The sequence below is a fragment of the Xenia sp. Carnegie-2017 genome, unplaced genomic scaffold (assembly GCF_021976095.1).
Source record: "Xenia sp. Carnegie-2017 unplaced genomic scaffold, XeniaSp_v1 HiC_scaffold_24, whole genome shotgun sequence".
Classification (NCBI taxonomy): Eukaryota; Metazoa; Cnidaria; class Anthozoa; order Malacalcyonacea; family Xeniidae; genus Xenia; species Xenia sp. Carnegie-2017.
The window spans coordinates 15,559,413-15,574,979 of record NW_025813487.1 but is presented as its reverse complement, the minus strand read 5'-3'; the positions used below and the strand labels follow the sequence as shown (position 1 = coordinate 15,574,979).

Genomic DNA, 15,567 nt, shown 5'->3' with positions numbered 1-15,567 from the left:
CTGCCTAAATTTGGCCAAATTCTTCTGGGTAGAAAACGCGGTTTCGACTGACAAAGCAGGTGGTGTTACCACAACGTATTTTAGTCATAAAGTGGCGGCGTTGCTTGCCACGATGCTTGTCAACAGAAAATATCCAGAATGAATAATGAATGTGTTTATTTAGACCATCCAAACAAACGTGGTATGCAGCTGGTTCTAAAGTTCCAAGCAACACTGAGCACGCATAAAACGTTGCTTGCCAAGATGCTTTTCACAGAAAATATCCAGGGTGAATAACGAGTGTGTTTATTTAGACCATCCAAACAAAAGTGGCATGCAACTGGTTCTAAAGTTCTAAGCTACACTGAGCACGCATAAAACAACGAAGCAAAGTACAAGATGTAAATGGGGATTCTGTAGTAATGTTTTGGACCATCTTTAACATTGAATTGAAAACAAATCGGTTGATATATAACAAGTGATTCTCCAGATATAAGATATATATAAACAATGGAGAAAAACTTTGTCGTGAACTCCTTCAAACCAAGTAGTATCATCAGAGTAAGTGGAAAGCATATATAAATTTCAAATAATTCTACGCAATCTCCCAAAACGCGGACGCGCTTTACAGATGATGGTAGCGTGTTGTTGTTGCCACGTTTCTACCATTCCCAACAAATGAAGGTTGTATTCATGTTGACGTAAAGAAATACCATGGCAACATATGTCTGTACGATGCTCACCAAAGTGATATTTAATGTTGTCAAAATACTATTCCGAAAGGAATCACAGAATTTTCTGCGAGTCATTTGCATGTTATCGACGACGGTTGCATTTTGAGATCTTAAACTGGACAATAGAACACTTGTTTCACTATAGTTGTCTTCAACACCGAGGTACTCATATTCTTTGTTCATGTACGAATTTTGAGCATTATCAGACTCAAAGTCCACATCAGTGGTTTTTAGATTTTTGGTTTCCTCATCAAAAGACACTTGAGGTGTTTTGAAGAGTGAAAACACAGATAAAATAAATGTAACTATCTCCTCTAGCATTGAAATGACGATCGAATGAAGCTTTTTCACATATTCCACGTATAAAAAGCTGAATTATTGAACAGCAGGTAGAAAGATAACCAGCAGAAAGACTCAAACGCAATTTAATGTTTCGCAAAGCTTTTCCGTAGTTCTTAGCATCAAAACAAAAGTCCGCCGGCATATGCAAATCTGATGATAATAAAATCACGAACTTTTTAACATATCACGACAGCATTCTAACGCTATTTCATTAGTCTTCATTACACACGTGACTCAACTTAATGTAAACATGAACCTTGGATAGCACGTGCTTACCTTAAGACATGTCACGACATGATTCCAAACTTTACAGTTTACTGAACACTTTGATAGAACTATGTCCACATGAAGTACCAACCATGTTTATCCAACAAGGAATATTACTCTAAAAAGGAAAGAGAACAAAAATAAACAAAAATCTAACAACCGAAATGATGTTGTGGCGGCGAGAGTTGGGAAAAAAGGGGGTTAACATATTGAAGCTCATTCAAAGTCATTATCAAGTAATACTTATTTGATTAATGTAGCTAATGTATATATATACTAAATATTTCTAAGGCTATCCTCATCTCCATTAAATGTAAGTCGTTTATCTCCATTTTTATATTTAAGTATCACATTTTTTAACATATTCATTTACACTGATAATGGCATAAGTTTGCCGAAAGATGTCTGTAATAAAAAAGTTTGTTTTTTATATTCAATCTATCACATTTTTGTTTATTTTTAAAACGGCTTTGTCTATAATATTATTTCGAGTATTGATAAGAAACTAAAAGGAGTAAGACTATCTGATAAAGATGTGTGAAATTAAATCAATTATATTTGCGTGGGTAAATGCTGATGGACGTCATGTTGCGTCGAGTACAATGAATTAACAACACAACTATAGGAACTAACAATGAGAAGAATCTTTCAACACTTTCGATACATAAATAACATGCAAATATGTTCATATTGACATAGATGCAATCGTACAAATGCCAAAGTTTTATTGCTTGATAGTATTTGACGATGACTATTCGCTGAGTTGTTAGAAAAATGAACAATTTCTGATTCGGTATTTCACAGAATCTTCTCTCATCTCGTGAAAATGTGCTTCAAATACTGAATTAAAATCTTGGCTGTAGTATGCGATAATAGTCAAAGTAACAACTACATTAGCAAACAAATGTCGTTTCCAGTATTTCTTCCACACGCGGCCAATAGGAATGTTGTAATAATGCATTTGCACAAAGTTAGACAGACAGTTAAAGATGAATTCTATCCCAAGGCCAATCGCAATTCTTTCAACAAACTCCAATAACAAAGGTCTTACATTGATTTCGAAACTTTCAAGCTGGTAAAAGATCAGATAGGCTTGGCTTAAAACAATAGTGTTGTATTCAAAAATTATATCTTGAATTTCAAGGTCAGCTTTTAACCGTCTTTCAGGTGCAGTGTTCCATGGTAAAACTTGTAGTCGTTGAAAACAGCCTGAACCCTGCAATTTTAGAATTATTTGTTTCCAAACGTTGTAGCGGATTTTCTGAGTCGCTTTTTTCAAAAAATTCAAAACCGCTGAAAACAACGAAAGACCAATAAAAAGCGAAATACTTTTGAAGTCGGACTGCATTGTTCTGAAGATAAATATGGCAGCTCCTCGTATAACATATACCAAAATGAAACTACGACCTGGATGAACGATTTCATCACTTCTTCTCAAAGCCATATGCTTACATAAAATCGCAGGAATAATAGTGAGTGCTGGAGAAGTTATCGCCACGAGAAATTTATATAGCTCTTTACGAAAGCCATTAAACGCAGGAATAAGTTCGTACCGGTTAGCGTAAGAGATGAAAGCGCAAAATATAAATTCCATCAGAAGAAGCGCTATGATATGACAATTAGAGTAAGTGACCTGCTGATCACAAGCACGATATTGTAAAGGATCACAAAGCCGGAACAAAATAAAGAGACAAAATAAAATACTTGGAGGGATTCTGTAGTAACTATGTATATCGTAAAAGTTGAACTGAAATGAAATCAAGTGATAAATAACGACCATTTCCCCGAATATGACACAAACATAAAGCGCAGATGTGAACTTTTCTTTAAATTCTTTCCATCCGAATAACATCATCATTGACAATGGAAACCATAAATATAACACAAACGACTCCACGCAATCACCAAAGACGTGAACACGTTTCACAGATAATGGTAATGTCTTGTTTTGTAATTCCGCCATGCCAAACAACTGTAGGTGGTATTCGTGTCAACATACACCAATGTCAAAGCAAAAGAGTTGGCAAGATGGTAGCAAACGTGAGATTGATACTTGTCGATAAACTTTTCCACAAAGATGATTTAAAGTTTCTGGAATTTTGCATGTTATTGCAGTATGTTTCAAGTTGATTTCCATCAGCCATGAAGATTTCACTTTCGTCGTTCAAATCAGACTGGTCATATTCTTTGTTTATATATCTACTTCTGGAATCATTTTTCATTAGTCTAAAATGTATATTACCATCAGTACTCGCGTCCTTTTGCTCATGTTGGGCAGATAAAGACACTCTCGGCGTTTCGGTTACGAAAAGTGAAAAAATCGATAAACTAAACCCAATTATTTCCTCTAGCATAGCGATAACAATCAATGTGAATAAGAAAAATCATAAAATCAGAAAACTTTGTTGTTTAAAATATGAACGTCTTTGAGATATAAACTCTTTCACTAAAAGGAAATCCTTTTAAGATGTAAATTTTCTGTTCTGTTGATTTACCATCATTTGAAACCCATTGTCAATTCATAACAAAATACAAATTATTCTTACCGCAATAATTATTAACTGACGTGTTTAAAAAGGTAGTTAACAGATTCTTAGAACGTACACCACGAAAGTTTCCTGTAAATGGCGAACTAGAAAAACATTAATAAGTGCCTGAGTGAAGTAACACACAACGAAAGCAAGGTAAATGAATTACCCAGAACGTGCCTGAGCCAGCATTGGGGCCCAAATCTGCGCAATGGGAACGTTGAACCAATGTAGAAAAATAATACGGATATTGTATTAAAACTAACTCTATGGATAGTCCAATGGCGAGTCTTTTAATCGATTTATCCAAAATATTCCACTCAGATACTTGGAAACTTGTCATCGTGTATAAAATCAAGTATACTTGACTGATGATTAAAGTGTTGTTCTCAAAAAGAATATTTTGTATTTCAATATCGGCTTTCGGTCGTCTTGAGTTCTGTTATGATACTCAAGTCTTATCACCCACATACGAATTTCTTTATTAATATTGTTGTTCTCGTTTGCATTGCTTCGTCTAACTGATTTGTCTCGTGAAACGTTAGGAATGTCTTCAGTAAACGCTGAAAACCGTGACGAAAGAAATGCAATAATTACCTCAAAACAGTTTTCAAAAGTGAAATATACTTGTGTGATAGTACTTCCTATTAACTTCACAAACTTGTCTTCCGAGAATCCTTTACATGCAAAATAATTATACACGTCCGGAGCACTGTGAGACAGCGAGTGATCAATAATAATGACGTAGAATTGGGCGTATTGTATGATCCTTATTTATTTGATCTAAAGATCACATATTACAACAAAACAATAAACTTTAACATTAACAAACTTACGTCTATGGCACCTTAATTCTACCACTGGTTAGCTAATTCAAGTTCATAAATGTTATTCTTTTGACTTCACCTTGAGACTGACCTGTAACTTTAGTTAAGCACTTGACGCATTTACATTACTATTTACATAACTAATCACCGAAACAACGTCTCTATAAAACCAAATCTACTTCCTCCGTCGTGGTTCTCTTCTATATGTAATTGAGTGGCCGTATATCTCTTTCACTTCGCACACTGTGACTTAGTTATGTGAACTAAATATGGATAATCAAGTGGTTTCGCTTTCGTAAAGTAACCTAATGGTCGAAGAAAGTAATTGCTTCTTTTGTTAACAAGAGGCAAGTTGATTTTTATCAATTTGTGGTTACTTTTCATCTTCAGCTATCGTATTCAGAGTATTAACGCAGTATTTGCGCAACAAGTTTTGAGCATTCGTTACTAATATATTGCGGAAAAGATGCAGTGCAAACTTACGTCAAGTGACAAGCATAATGTCAAGCATACTTTATTCGATACACGATAAAGAGTTTCCACATATCTCAGTGGAATATTGAGAAACAACTGACCAAATGACTCACAATTGAACTATCCGTAGAGCTTGTTTTCAATACAATATCCGTATTCATTTTCTTCAACGTTCCTATTGCGCAGGTTTGGGTACAATGTTGACAGAGATGGTTTGGCTAATTCATTTATCCTTGTTATCATTGTGTGTACCTTTTAGTCATAGTGGAGCTTTTCTTTGGAACAGCTTGCCAGAATTTTTAAGGGATTCTTCCAGGCAGCAAAAGGCAAGCTCAATTTAAAACAGCGATTTAAATACAAACGTCATTTGAATAAAATATCACATTCAATTCAACATGAGTTCATGAAATTCAAATTTGGAGCATATTGGTAAAATGCAAGCCTGAAGGATGTTGACACGCTGCCTAAATTTGGCCAAATTCTTCTGGGTAGAAAAACTCAAGCGAGTTTCGACTGACAAAGCAGGTGGTGTTACCACAACGTGTTTTAGTCATAAAGTGGCGGCGTTGCTTGCCACGATGCTTGTCAACAGAAAATATCCAGAATGAATAATGAATGTGTTTATTTAGACCATCCAAACAAACGTGGTATGCAGCTGGTTCTAAAGTTCTAAGCAACACTGAGCACGCATAAAACGTTGCTTGCCAAGATGCTTGTCCACAGAAAATATCCAGGGTGAATAACGCGTGTGTTTATTAAGACCATCCAAACAAACGTGGCATGCAACTGGTTCTAAAGTTCTAAGCAACACTGAGCACGCATAAAACAATGTTGGTTGCCAAGATGCTTGTCCACAGAAAATATCCAGGGTGAATAACGAGGGTTTATTTAAACAAAAGTGGCATGCAACTGGTTCTAAAGTTCTAAGCAACACTGAGCACGCATAAAACAACGTTGCTTGCCACGATGCTTGTCCACAGAAAATATCCAGGGTGAATAACGAGTGTGTTTATTTAGACCATCCAAACAAAAGTGGCATGCAACTGGTTCTAAAGTTCTAAGCAACACTGAGCACGCATAAAACAACGAAGCAAAGTACAAGATGAATATGGGGATTCTGTAGTAATGTTTTTGACCATCTTTAACATTGAATTGAAAACAAATCAGTTGATATATAACAAGTAATTCTCCAGATATAAGATATATATAAACAATGGAGAAAAACTTTCTCGTGAACTCCTTCAAACCAAGTAGTATCATCATAGTGAGTGGGACACATGTATAAATTTCAAATGATTCCACGCAATCTCCCAAAACGCGGACACGCTCTAGAGATGATGACAACGTTTTGTTATTGTTGTGATTCTGCCATTCTTGACAAATGTCGGTTGAATTCATGTTAACCTAGCGAAATACCATGGCAACAGATGTCTGTACGATGCTCGCCAAAGTGATATTTAATGTTGTCATTATATTTCGAATGAATCACAGAATTTTCTGCGAGTCATTTGCATGTTATCGACGACGGTTGCATTTTGAGATCTTAAACTGGACAATAGAACACTTGTTTCACTATAGTTGTCTTCAACACCGAGGTACTATATTCTTTGTTCATGTACCAATTTTGAGCATTATCAGACTCAAAGTCCACATCAGTGGTTTTAGATTTTGGTTTCCTCATCAAAGACACTTGAGGTGTTTTGAAGAGTGAAAACACAAATAAAATAAATGTAACTATCTCCTCTAGCATCGAAATGACGATCGAATGAAGCTTTTTCACATATTCCACGTATAAAAAGCTGAATTATTGAACAGCAGGTAGAAAGATAACCAGCAGAAAGACTCAAACGCAATTTAATGTTTTGCAAAGCTTTTCCGTAGTTCTTAGCATCAAAACAAAAAAAGCCCGTCGGCATATGCAAATCTGATGATAATAAAATCACGAACTTTTTACATATCACGACAGCATTCTAACGCTATTTCATTGGTCTTCATTACACACGTGACTCAACTTAATGTAAACATGAACCTTGGATAACACGTGCTTACCTTAAGACATGTCACGACAAAGATTTCAATCTTTACAGTTTACTGAACACTTTGATAGAACTATGTCCACATGAAGTACCAACCATGTTTATCCAACAAGGAATATTACACTAAAAAGGAAAGAGAACAAAAATAAACAAATATCTAACAACCGAACTTTGCAGTTCAATTTACGCCAGGGTGCATTCCGTGCACAAAAATTCAGAGATCTTCGGCGTGGAGAAATTATCTTATGAAAGAATGTTGTATGCAGTGCGGTGTTTGAAATTAAAAGAAGATATGATCTTCGCACTTTGCACTTTAACTTCATTTAAGAAATTATTATCTTGGCATAAAGGGCGAAATTAGTTATTACTATTCATTATTCACATTTGTTGTAATGGTTAAACTAAACATGAATACTTGAGTTTATATTATTTCTTAATTCGGCTTATATTGGGTTGGCGTGAAACTTCAACATTTTGGCGTAAAAAAAGTTATTTTGAAACCTTCGGCGTGGTGTTTACACGGAATACACACTGGAATTTACGTCACGGTAATAATATGTTGTGGCGGGGAGAGTGGGGAAAAAAGGGCGTCTGTTTTAGTTACGTAATTTTGATTTTCGACCATATTTACATATTGAAGCTCATTCAAAGTCATTTTCTAACACTTGGACAAAACTACAAGAAACAATGCTGACTGTGCATTTGATTAACGTTTACAGCTCCAAGAGTAGTAATAATTGTAGAGTTTCAATTAAGAAATAAAAGATGTTTATTGTGTTCACACAGGCTTATGCAAACCGAGGAAACCTTTGGGAGAACTTACGAAAAACACCTTTTATTTCTTTTATAAAATAAAATACTGCGAAAAAGACAAACATTTTAATTTTTCCTCTAAAATGTATTCATGGACGATTTGCAAATTCTCTTTGACTGATTGATTGTTTTGATTGATTTGATTGGTTGAGCTCAGATGTGTTTTGCACCGGCTGATGCAAACACAGCTCTAGACCAATAACTGCACGCGTTTCATTGTGTTAATTCTATAACATGTATTACTAAGTTGAAGACCTAATTATAAAAAGGAAAAGTTAGTTAACTGAGAGAAATTTGAGAACTACAATGAACAATTCACAATATTCTGATTTAATAACTTCTCAAAACATTAAAAATTGAAACAATCAATTTTCCCTAATTTGAGAGTTACAACCGGAGTGACTTGTGGTGCTTCGAAACAGTTGTAATTTTTAACCTAGAAGTTTTGCCTTCTTTCAATTCCCTTAAAATTATCGGGCTAGCTCGCTATCCGGGCCAGCTCACCTCCATGTAATCAGGCTCTAAGATGTGTAAAATTTAGTCGATTATATTTGCATGGATGAATGCCGTACATGGAAGCAACACGACTATAGACAATAATAACAATAAGAAGAAACTTTTCACAACTTTCGCTACATAAATAAAATGCAAATATTTTCTTATTTGCTTGATAGCATTTGACGAAAAATATTTTTCTGAATTGTTAAAAAAGTGAACAGTTTCTGATTGGATATTTCACAGAATCTTCTCTCATCTCGTGAAAATGTGCTTTAAATACGGAATTAAAATCTAAACTATAGTATGCAATAATATTTAAAGTAACAACAATATTGGCTAACAAATGTCGTTTCCAGTATTTCTTCCAAACGCGGCCAATAGGAATGTTGAAATAATGCATTTGCACAAAGTTAGACAGACAGTTAAAGATGAAGTCTATCCCAAGGCCAATCGAAATTCTTTTGACAAACTCCAATAACAAAGGTCTAACATCGATTTTGAAACTTTCAAGCTGGTAAAAGATCAGATAGGCTTGGCTTAAAACAAGAGTATTATATTCAAAAAGTATATCTTGAATTTCAAGGTCAGCTTTTAACAGTCTTGCAGGTGCAGTGTTCCATGGTAAAATTTGTAGTCGTTGAAAACAGCCTAAACCCTGCAATTTCGTTATTATTCGTTTCCAAACGTTGTAGCAGATTTGCTGAGTGGCTTTTTTCAGAAAATTCAAAACCGCTGAAAACAATGAAAGACCAATAAAAAGCGAAATACTTTTGAAGTCGGACTGCATTGTTCTGAAGATAAATATGGCAGCTCCTCGTATAACATATACCAAAATGAAACTACGACCTGGATGAACGATTTCGTCACTTCTTCTCAAAGCCATATGCTTACATAAAATCGCAGGAATAATAGTGAGTGCTGGAGAGGTTAACGCCACGAGAAATTTATACAGCTCTTTGCGAAAGCCATTAAACGCAGGAATAAGTTCGTACCGGTTAGCGTAAGAGATGAAAGCGCAAAATATAAATTCCATCAGAAGAAGCGCTATGATATGACAATTAGAGTAAGTGACCTGCTGATCACAAGCACGAATATTGTAAAGGATCACAAAGCCGGAACAAAATAAAGAGACACAAAATAAAATACTTGGAGGGATTCTGTAGTAACTATGTATATCGTAAAAGTTGAACTGAAATGAAATCAAGTGATAAATAACGACCATTTCCCCGAATATGACACAAACATAAAGCGCAGATGTGAACTTTTCTTTAAATTCTTTCCATCCGAATAACATCATCATTGACAATGGAAACCATAAATATAACACAAACGACTCCACGCAATCACCAAAGACGTGAACACGTTTCACAGATAATGGTAATGTCTTGTTTTTGTAATTCCGCCATGCCAAACAACTGTAGGTGGTATTCGTGTCAATATACACCAATGTCAAAGCAAAAAGAGTTGGCAAGATGGTAGCAAACGTGAGATTGATACTTGTCGATAAACTTTTCCACAATGATGATTTAAAGTTTCTGGAATTTTGCATGTTATTGCAGTATGTTTCAAGTTGATTTCCATCAGCCATGAAGATTTCACTTTCGTCGTTCAAATCAGACTGGTCATATTCTTTGTTTATAAATCTACTTCTGGAATCATTTTCCATTAGTCTAAAATGTATATTACCATCAGTACTCGCGTCCTCTTGCTCATGTTGGGCAGATAAAGACACTCTCGGCGTTTCGGTTACGAAAAGTGAAAAAATCGATAAACTAAACCCAATTATTTCCTCTAGCATAGCGATAACGATCGATGTGAATAAGAAAAATCATAAAATCAGAAAACTTTGTTCTTTAAAATATGAACGTCTTTGAGATATGAACTCTTTCACTAAAAGGAAATCCTTTTAAGATGTAAATTTTCTGTTCTGTTGATTTACCATCATTTGAAACCCATTGTCAATTCATAACAAAATTCAATTTACTCTTACCGCAATAATTATTAACTGACGTGTTTAAAAAGGTAGTTAACAGATTCTTAGAACGTACACCACGAAAGTTTCCTGTAAACGGCGAACAAGAAAAACATTAATAAGTGCCTGAGTGAAGTAACACACAACGAAAGCAAGGTAAATGAATTGCCCAGAACGTGCCTGAGCCAGCATTGGGGCCCAAATTTGCGCAATGGGAACGTTGAACCAATGTAGAAAAATAATACGGATATTGTATTAAAAACTAACTCTATGGATAGTCCAATGGCTAGTCTTTTAATCGATTCATCCAAAATATTCCACTGATACTTGGAATCTTGTCATCGTGTATAAAATCATGTATGCTTGACTGATTAAGGTGTTGTTCTCAAAAAGAATATTTTGTATTTCAATATCGGCTTTCGGTCGTCTTGAGTTCTGTTATGATACTCAAGTCTTATCACCCACATACGAATTTCTTTATTAATATTGTTGTTCTCGTTTGCATTGCTTCGTCTAACTGATTCGTCTCGTGAAACGTTAGGAATGTCTTCAGTAAACGCTGAAAACCGTGACGAAAGAAATGCAATAATTACCTCAAAACAGTTTTCAAAAGTGAAATATACTTGTGTGATAGTACTTCCTATTAACTTCACAAACTTGTCCTCCGAGAATCCTTTACATGCAAAATAATTATACATGTCCGGAGCACTGTGAGACAGCGAGTGATCAATAATAATGAGGTAGAATTGGGCGTATTGTATGATCCTTATTTATTTGATCTAAAGATCACATATTACAACAAAACAATAAACTTTAACATTAACAAACTTACGTCTATGGCACCTTAATTCTGCGACTGGTTAGCCAATTCAAGTTCATAAATGTTATTCTTTTGACTTCACCTTGAGACTGACCTGTAACTTTAGTTAAGCACTTGACGCATTTACATTACTTATTTACATAACTAATCACCGAAACAACGTCTCTATAAAACCAAATCTACTTCCCCCGTCATAGGTCTCTTCTATATGTAATTGAGTGGCCGTATATCTCTTTCACTTCGCACACTGTGACTTAGTTCTGTGAACTAAATATGGATAATCAAGTGGTTTCGCTTTCGTAAAATAACCTAAGGGTCGAAGAAAGTAATTGCTTCTTTTGTTAACAAGATGCAAGTTGATTTTTATCAATTTGTCGTTACTTTTCATCTTCAGCTATCATATTCAGAGTATCAACGCAGTCTTTGCGCAACAAGTTTTGAGCATTTGTTACTAATATATTGCGGAAAAGAAGCAGTGCAAACTTACGTCAACTAACTTCCCTTGATGTCAAGCATACACGAGCATTTATTCTATATAAGATAAAGAGTTTCCAAATATCTCAGTGAAATATTCAGAAACAACTGACGAAATGACTCACAATTGAACTATCCGTAGAGCTTGTTTTCAATACAATATCCGTATTCATTTACTTCAACGTCCCCATTGCGCAGGTTTGGGTACAAGGTTGGCAGAGATGGTTTGGCTAATTCATTTGTCCTTGTTATCATTGTGTGATTGTGTGTAACTTTTAGTCATAGTGGAGTTTTCCTTTGGAACAGCTTGCCAGAATTGTTAAGGGATTCTTCCAGGCAGCAAAAGGCAAGCTCAATTTAAAACAGCGATTTAAATACAAACGTCATTTGAATAAAAATGAGTTCATGAAATTTAAAATTGGAGCATATTGGTAAAATGCAAGCCTGAAGGATGTTGACACGCTGCCTAAATTTGGCCAAATTCTTCTGGGTAGAAAATTCAAGCGAGTTTCGACTGACAAAGCAGGGGGTGTTACCACAAAGTGTTTGAGTCATAAAGTGTCGGGCGTTGCTTGCCACGATGCATGTCCACAGAAAATATCCAGGGTAAATAACGAGTGTGTTTATTTAGACCATCCAAACAAACGTGGCATGCAACTGGTTCTAAAGTTTTTAAGCAACACTGAGCACGCATAAAACAACGTTGATTGCCACGATGCTTGTCCACAGAAAATATACAGGGTGAATAACGAGTGTGTTTATTTAGACCACCCAAACAAACGTGACATGCAACTGGTTCTAATGATACTTCTGGAATCATTTTCCATTCGTCAAAATGTATATTACCATCAGTACCAGCGTTCTCTTGCTCATGTTGGGCAGATAAAGACACTCTCGGCGTTTCGGTTACGAAAAGTGAAAAAATCGATAAACTAAATCCAATTATTTCCTTTAGCATAGCGATAACGATCGAACGTGAATAAGAAGAATTATGAAATCAGAAAACTTTACTATTTAAAGCGAGTCGAATTAATGCAGGAATGCAGCAACGCTTTACTTTGTGCTTTAATGTCCCTCTAGTACTGTACTCTTGTGCAAATGTTCTCACAGTACTCGTCTTTGAAATGCTAATCATGCAAGGAATCCATTTTGATGTAAACTTTTTTGAAAGAATTTCTTTGTTGATTTAGCGTCTTTCGAAACCTTATCAATTTAATTTTGTACGAGCAATTGAGAACGGGAAGTATTGAATAAAAAGGTATGCTTATTCAACCTGCAAAGTTTGTTGTCATTCGCAATCTGTTGTGAAATGAAATGTTTGTTCGTGATATGTGTTTGTGTGATGTCAATAATAATATAGGGGATGTAAAAATTGTCAGTATAAAATAGTGTATGAGAAGATAAACAATAAAAACAAGAGAAGCATCTTTCTCAATATTCAAATTAAATACAGTTCCATCGTGTCTTGAATCGTGATCCAGCATCCCGCACAACAGAACGTTTAGGCTGTGCGACCCAATGAATGTACAATACTCAGGGACTCGCGCAGCGGCGCAGGGCACTTGGATAAATGTGTGTCCCTATTAGGGGGGGACCCATAGTTTTCTATATCTGCCAGAATTGATAAATATCAGATCACGATTTTTTCCACAAGAAACGTGGACTTAAAGGCTTCAATCTTTAATGATTGGTCATCTGACAACAAATTAAAAAGTTAAAAATATAGACACAATAAACAGGTATATTCAACTTTGACTAAAAGAACGAACAGTTCTTGACAACAAACTTTACAGAACTCTCCTCAGACTGTTTAATATGTGATCGAAACACGGACTCCAGTTCTCTACTAAATTCAGCAATAATGATGAACACAACAAATATATTAGCCAATAAATGTCGTTTCCAGTACTTCTTCCACACGCGGCTAATTGGAATGTTGTAATAATACATTTGCACGAAATTCGACAAACAGTTGAAAATGAAATCTATTAAAACACCAATTCCAATTCTTTTCAGAAACTCATACAACAATGGTTCAAAGGCGACGTCAAAACTTTGAATCTGATATGAAATGAAGTAGGCCTGACTCAAAACAAGGGTGTTGTATTCAAAAAGTATATCTTGAATTTCTAAGTCAGCTCTTAACCGTCTCGCATGTGCAGTATTCCATGGTAAAACTTGCAGTCTTTGAAAACAACGTAAATTATTTAAAGCTGAAATTATTCGTTTCCATATTTTATAACGAAGTTGTTGGGTTGCCCTTTTTAAGAAATTGAGAACGGCTGAGAACAATGAGAGACCAAAAAGCCAAATACTTTTAAAGTTTGTCTGCATCGTTCTATAAAGGAATATAACACCACCTCGGATCATGTACACCAGGACAAAGCTACGACCAGGATTGACGACTTCTGAACTTCTTCTCAACGCCATATGCCCACACAACACTGTAGGAATGAGCGCTAAGAATGGTGACGAGGTGGCAATCAAAAATTTATATAAGTTTAGACGAACTTTATTGAATGCAGGGATGATTAAAAAAATGTAAAGATAAGTAAGTATTGTACCAAAGATAAATTCAATCAGAACAAGCGCAATAACGTGACCTTTAGAATATGAAATGGAAGGTGCGCTAACTCGGATGTGGTAAATGACTACCAGTGCGCAGCATAATATCGAGAGACAAAATATTGCACTTGGAGGTATTCTGTAGTAACTATGTGCATCGTAAACATTGAACTGAAATGAAATCAAGTGATAAATCACGACCAACTCTCCGAATATGACACCAACATAAACCGCTGATAAAAACTTTGTTTTGAATTCTTTCCATCCAAATAATATAATCATTGTCAATGGAAACCATAAATATAATACAAACGACTCCACGCAACGACCAAAAACGTGAGCACGTTTTACAGATAACGGTAATGTGTTGTTGTTGTGACTTTGCCATTCCAAACAAGTGTAGGCGGTATTCATTGACACGTATACAAGCGTTATGAAGAATACAATAGGAATGAAGGAGGCTGCAATGATATTTAAGCACGTCCACAAACATTTCCATAAAGTCTTCCAAACTTTTCCTTTATTTCCACAGTCCTCAAAACTTATTACATGTTGATTTGAGAGACAAGCGAAATTTTGCGTAAATATTTCATCACGAATATCGTCGTCGTATTCTTTGTTGATGAAAGTGTTTGGTGTATCATTTTCAATTCTTTCAAATTCGAAATTCACGTTTTCGAGTGCAGATTCACGGTTAGAACTAACCCTCGGTGAATCTGCAGTAAAAAGCGAGCAAAGCGACAAGGAAAACGCGATTATCTCCTCAAGCATTTTAAATTTGTTCAAGTGATGACTAAATTGAAATTGAGATGAATTAACCCATTGTTTATTGATGCGGTTCACCAGTTCAGGTACTTTGTTTGGCAACACTGGAGAAAAAGATATGGCCTCCTCGTTCCCTGAGGGTTATTTGAAGGGTGAACTAAACACTTCGTACATGGTTGTAGCAATATCTAAACATTTTCGCAATAATTGTTATGTTTTACGCACAATCAATGTGACTCGTTGATTTGTGACAGATAAGGCAGAAATCATGGGAACAAGTACAATTAAACATATAATGTTCAGTTTATATTCTATTCAACGCTGCAATAAGTTAATTAAAATTATAAATTTCCTATTTAAACGTGGTTTGCCTATCTGAATTAGCACTTGTTCGTAGGCATTGACTATATAGACTTCCTCTTTACTAGTATTTAAAAAAAAGTTCAAAAGACGATGCGCCCATCCAGTCTAAA

General features: G+C 35.3%; 2 protein-coding genes across 2 annotated transcripts; both read right to left on the bottom strand.

The window, feature by feature from the left end:
* Positions 1-8,600: 8,600 nt before the first annotated feature.
* LOC124451044 lies at positions 8,601-10,555 on the bottom strand. The gene has a single exon (XM_047001678.1). It carries the CDS (start codon positions 10,294-10,296, stop codon positions 8,704-8,706), a length of 1,593 nt encoding a protein of 530 aa, XP_046857634.1. The 5' UTR covers positions 10,297-10,555; the 3' UTR covers positions 8,601-8,703.
* A 2,964-nt stretch (positions 10,556-13,519) lies between these two features.
* Positions 13,520-15,181, bottom strand: LOC124452239. The gene has a single exon (XM_047002822.1). The coding sequence runs from the start codon at positions 15,098-15,100 to the stop codon at positions 13,520-13,522; it is 1,581 nt and encodes a 526-aa protein (XP_046858778.1). The 5' UTR covers positions 15,101-15,181.
* Between the last annotated feature and the right edge of the window lie 386 nt (positions 15,182-15,567).